The 4,611-nt window shown below is 49.3% G+C and overlaps 2 protein-coding genes across 2 annotated transcripts; one reads left to right on the top strand and one right to left on the bottom strand.

The window, feature by feature from the left end:
* Window positions 1-1,429: 1,429 nt before the first annotated feature.
* On the top strand, window positions 1,430-2,613 carry EMH_0058210 (uncharacterized protein; the record flags this gene model as incomplete). The annotated part of the gene is made up of 4 exons (XM_013497560.1): window positions 1,430-1,544; window positions 1,630-1,751; window positions 2,065-2,206; window positions 2,594-2,613. The coding sequence occupies 4 exons, from the start codon at window positions 1,430-1,432 to the stop codon at window positions 2,611-2,613; spliced, it is 399 nt and encodes a 132-aa protein (XP_013353014.1).
* Window positions 2,614-3,088: 475 nt separating this feature from the next.
* On the bottom strand, window positions 3,089-4,181 carry EMH_0058200 (uncharacterized protein; the record flags this gene model as incomplete). Its single annotated transcript, XM_013497559.1, has 3 exons — window positions 3,089-3,394; window positions 3,491-3,788; window positions 3,907-4,181. 3 exons carry the CDS (start codon window positions 4,179-4,181, stop codon window positions 3,089-3,091), a joined length of 879 nt encoding a protein of 292 aa, XP_013353013.1.
* Window positions 4,182-4,611: the final 430 nt, after the last annotated feature.

Below are 4,611 nucleotides of genomic sequence, written 5' to 3'. Positions count from 1 at the left end.
TAGCAAGGAACCACGAAATTTTGGCTAGCCAGGCGCCGAAGATTAGAAAGAACTACGTGCCGCCCGTAGCTTACGGCCGAATGACATACCAGTACATCAAGGGCGCTGCGCCTGCACTTCCAGCTCCAGCGCCTGGGACGGGAGCTTCTTCTCACTTGCTGGACGACATTTGATCCGAACCATCAGGCTATCCGCAAATCTACCGCCGCAGCACCCGTTGACAAAAGCTGCCTCCCAAGTTCAGGCCACCATTTCCGAATGTTAGAGGCTTCAGCACTGGAACTGGTGATCAATCAACTTACCTGGATTGTAATCAAATTGGAGGCGAAGCTCCTTGTGACGTTCTGTCAGTTCTTACGCATATCTCATTCCGCGGTGCATAGAGCTTGGTTCGGGTTTTGGTTAACGGAAGGCATACGATGTGGCGCGTACGACAGGCAGCAGACGATCCTTTTCCACTGTGTTTCAGGACAGTGGATATGGGAATGTTTGTTTAGCCTCCGTTGGTATCGTTCAGGCAAGCTGTGTGGACGAGTATGGCGTTGGACGGCTGTTACCGCTTGCTAGTTAGTGGCACACAGCCGTAGAATTTAAGTGGAGGTATTGGAAAGCATGTGGTAGTTACTATGCCGCATGCTCTGCGGACTTCGTGCCTGCTTTCTGGCCAGCCGCTTGGGTCAAGGTGCCCACTCGCTGCCGATCGCTGTCGAAGAAGTCACGTTAGGTGCAATACCAGAGGCGGGAATGAAGTTTTTTTTTGCGTTGTGCATTTAATAATGCCGAAATTCGACCCAAGCAGTGAAAAATCGGGGAGTCGTGGAAGTCTACTAACTTCAAGTTTACCAACTGATTTTCTTGATCCAAATTTTAGGGGTGTAAAAACTCGTAGGTAGTTTCACTTTCGAGGCTAGTGCTCAACTAAGGACAGTTTTGCTTTGAAATATCTACTTAGCCGCCAAGCTTTGAGCTTTCCGAAACATTTAGCAGAAACGAGCGATTGTCACAACAATTCGCCTGAAAAGCGCATCTGTATGCGCGCGTTTAATACGCAACGAAACGTTTTGGTGAAGTATTTAACAGAAGAAGAAGAACGTTTTGTTCTTCAGTTGAAGAAAAGGAGCCGAAGTTGTAAGGATTTGGAAAGTTCCTTAGAATTATGTAGAGGTTTCCAGAGGTTTCCGTCGTATTGAACAGAAAGAAATGTGTGATACGTAGCGGNTTAGAATTATGTAGAGGTTTCCAGAGGTTTCCGTCGTATTGAACAGAAAGAAATGTGTGATACGTAGCGGTGGCGCCTGCGCTTGGGTGTCGAGACAGCTGAGCGCGGTAAACCTCACACTTCTGTTGCGCGTCGTCAGTTCTCCATTGTTTCTGATTTTGAACTTTTGGTTGGAGGGTAGTTATACGCTTCCCCAATTGATCACACAAAATGTCGGCCTGTCAAGCGTTGGCTCCTGAGGCCGGGGTGATCCTGCCCAAGAACAAGATCGATGATAACCTTCTGAACATCCTGGTTAACGACCCAGCGGGGGCGTCAGTCATCGGTACGAAACTTTTGCAGTTCACGCTCCCAGACTGGCATCATACAACAGATGTTTCCAGGCCTTCCAGTGCCCTGTGCATCTGAAGAGGTGACCGAGGAGAAAAGCGATGATGCTACGGCGCAACAAGGAGAAATCCTCTCTGGATTCCCACGTCGCTACGCCACAGTTGAAGAAGTTGATGAAGCAATAGGCAAAAATCGTAGCCGGGTTAGTTTTTGTTTCCCTCAAGTCTTCGGTCCACAACCGCTTCATATCCAGCCTTTCAGTTCCTAGCATCATTGGCAGTTGGCATCCTCACTGAGTTGTTCTTGTTTTCCATGACCATCTCTCCATTCCACACTGGTGGAGTTGCACGTGCCCTTGCCCAAACATTGACTAATGTCAGCTCTCTCTGGTAAGATTTGTTACCGCTTGACTTCAAACAAGAAACTTCAAACAACCCCGTGTTGACTTCCACAGGAAGTTTACCATCCTAGTCCGCGGCATCTACGTCGCCACTCTCTTTGCGTATTCCTCAAAGGCGTACTTCGCAAAGTCGGCGATAAGCGGAGACTGGCGCGCTGTGTGCAATGTCGCCCTGGCCGGAATGCTCTTGGAACTGGTGTTCACGCTTCTCGTCAAGAGGCTCAACATCATAGCTTTCGTAACCAGAGGACTGATCGGTAGGCTGTCTACAAACCTGACACCTTTCAGACAAAAACCAATCATCATGCGAAATTTCAGCTTTCTACGCGACAACTCTGGCTAGCATAGTCGCAGCAACCAGCAACGAGTATGCCGCTGTTGCTCCTGCTACAGCCACCGTTTAATGTGGCGCCATGCGCGTTGCCTGTAACGGGCTCAGTCATTTTGACCTGGCATTCAATGAAACGATTATTTTAAGAGTTCCCGATAAGACTCTTGAAACGAAAATGAACTGAGCGTAAAGTTGTGACCAGGTGACATGGTCTTACAGTCGGTTTTACGTATGTTTAGCCTTTTTGCTTCACAGAAAAAAGATGAGGTGAACCTGATAGGGATGGAAAGTGCGTGTGCTTTGTATGATACAGTAACAGTGAAGCTGCTGTAACAGGATGCAGGAGCGGCAAGCTCCCTTCTGGAGCAACATCGCTGCCAAGTGATAGAAATATATCCGGCTTGAAGCCACCCTTTTCCGTCTGTGCAACTCCTCTCCTTGGCTCCTTGGACATTGCTGAAGCACTTTTGGAGCTTTCAACTCGACTGGCAGCAAACTGGCTTGTCTGAGCATGATGCAGCGCTGCGGCGTTCATTAGGCTGGAGTCGAGCACAAGACACACTCCTCTCTTTCGTCGTCCCTCAAAAATCCCTGGAGTCCGCACCGGGACACCTTCTTCGTGGGGCACGCATATTGCCAGATCTTTCGCCCGACACAGTTGAATAAGCTCCTTCACGGTACCTCGACGATATGGTAACCAAAACAGCGCACCCTAATGACAGAATAACAACATCAACAGAGCAACAGACATTCGAAGTACGGTAACCGTCTAACGCGCCCATAGATTTCGTCTAATAGAATTCCCTATCTAATGCCATACCTGTGACGCCCTAATTGATAGTGGGTTGAAAATATCTGGGCACGAAGGCAGGATCCAAGCGCCTTGCCACTGCAGTGCGGCTGCTGTCCTGAGCAAGGTTCCAACCGTTCCTGAATCTAGGAAATCTGAATGAGGCATGGATGCCGTCTTCATATAATCACTTCTCGTCTGCCCAATTGATAAGGGGATGTTGCCCAAGCAAAGCAGCAACCGCATATCCCCCAAATCGCTGGCTTGCTCTGGCATTCGCATCTCAGCAACGCAGCCGTCATCGTAGGAGTGGAGACCGGCAACCTAAAAAAAGTTGCATTAAACACATGACAGAAGGCTTGTTGCTCGCGTACACTTTAACAAAGCGGTTAACGCTACCAGCGTGGTCACTTGGCGCACCTTTCTCAAAATCCTGTTGCTGACAAGGTGCGTTTCAACGTTTGAGTTCAGCCTCGGGTGCGGCCTTGCAAAGCCTTGGCCCTGGGTGCTGCTGGAAGGCAGTTCTTTATTCTTTTCATCTGATGAAGCACCGCTGTGCGTTATAGTTGGTGAATGTACGAATTGGTTGAGCGAAGGTAAAGAAGCGTGTATCGCTGCTAAAGTTCGACGGCGACCGGCAAGACGCCTGCACGGGAAGTTGTTCAGGAGTTCGCAGACAAGTGTTCTGCCTGTGACGATGACACTCTGCCGCAAATTTCTGAGGGGAAGACACATCGAGGCGCAGATGATAAATCTGTGTGCACAGGGGTAGCCTGTGGGCTCGCTATTGCAAGGAGCACCGAAACTTAGCTGAGTGGCGAGCACGGGCTTCTGACCTGTAGGCTGGGTTCCCTGCTAAGCGTAGAAGATGTTTGGCTATGGGATCTTCGAGTCGCTTAACGTTTTTGCTGCGGCTTCCATCTCTTAGTTGGGCTTGCAGGCGCCTTTCGAGTCTCTCCTGGTGGTTAACTACATCCCTAGACAAAAACCCGTCCTTTGCTGCCCCTGAGTGTGAGGCTTGCGCCTCTTTTCCTGAATGAAGGCCGTCAAGGGCAGGGAACTTCGAACTCATGTGGTCCAGTGTGGAAACATTCCCAGTCACCGATCTCATTTCGATGCCATTGCAATCACTGCTGGGGCCCCAGGCGCCACCGCACAGGACGGGGGTTTTCACTCATAAAAACTCGAGAAAGAAGGGATTAAGGCACAAAGTGAAGCGCATAAAATGTAAAGAGGTAATTATTTGCGTTTAACTCGGCGTAGGACCAGGAGGATGTGGCGCCCCGCCACGGGGCTGCTGCCGAGGGGCCTGACCATCTTCCGTAAGATGAATAAGATATGGGCTCTGTGCTTTGACTGTATACTACAATCAAATTTATTATTTTTCGGCTGCTTCTTGTCCTTTCGATACTTTCCAATTCCTTCGTTTTATATCCTGCCTGGTCTAACGAAATAGATCTTCTGTGTCCCCCCCCTCTGTATCGAACGGGCAACAGCAGGTCGCTACTTTAGTTTAAAGTTTGCTACAGAAAATGACAAAA

This window comes from Eimeria mitis, genomic scaffold (assembly GCF_000499745.2).
Source record: "Eimeria mitis Houghton genomic scaffold, Emh_scaff2751, whole genome shotgun sequence".
Lineage (NCBI taxonomy): Eukaryota > Apicomplexa > Conoidasida > Eucoccidiorida > Eimeriidae > Eimeria > Eimeria mitis.
Note: the sequence above shows the minus strand (reverse complement) of the source record. Positions and strands in the feature narration are given on the sequence as shown.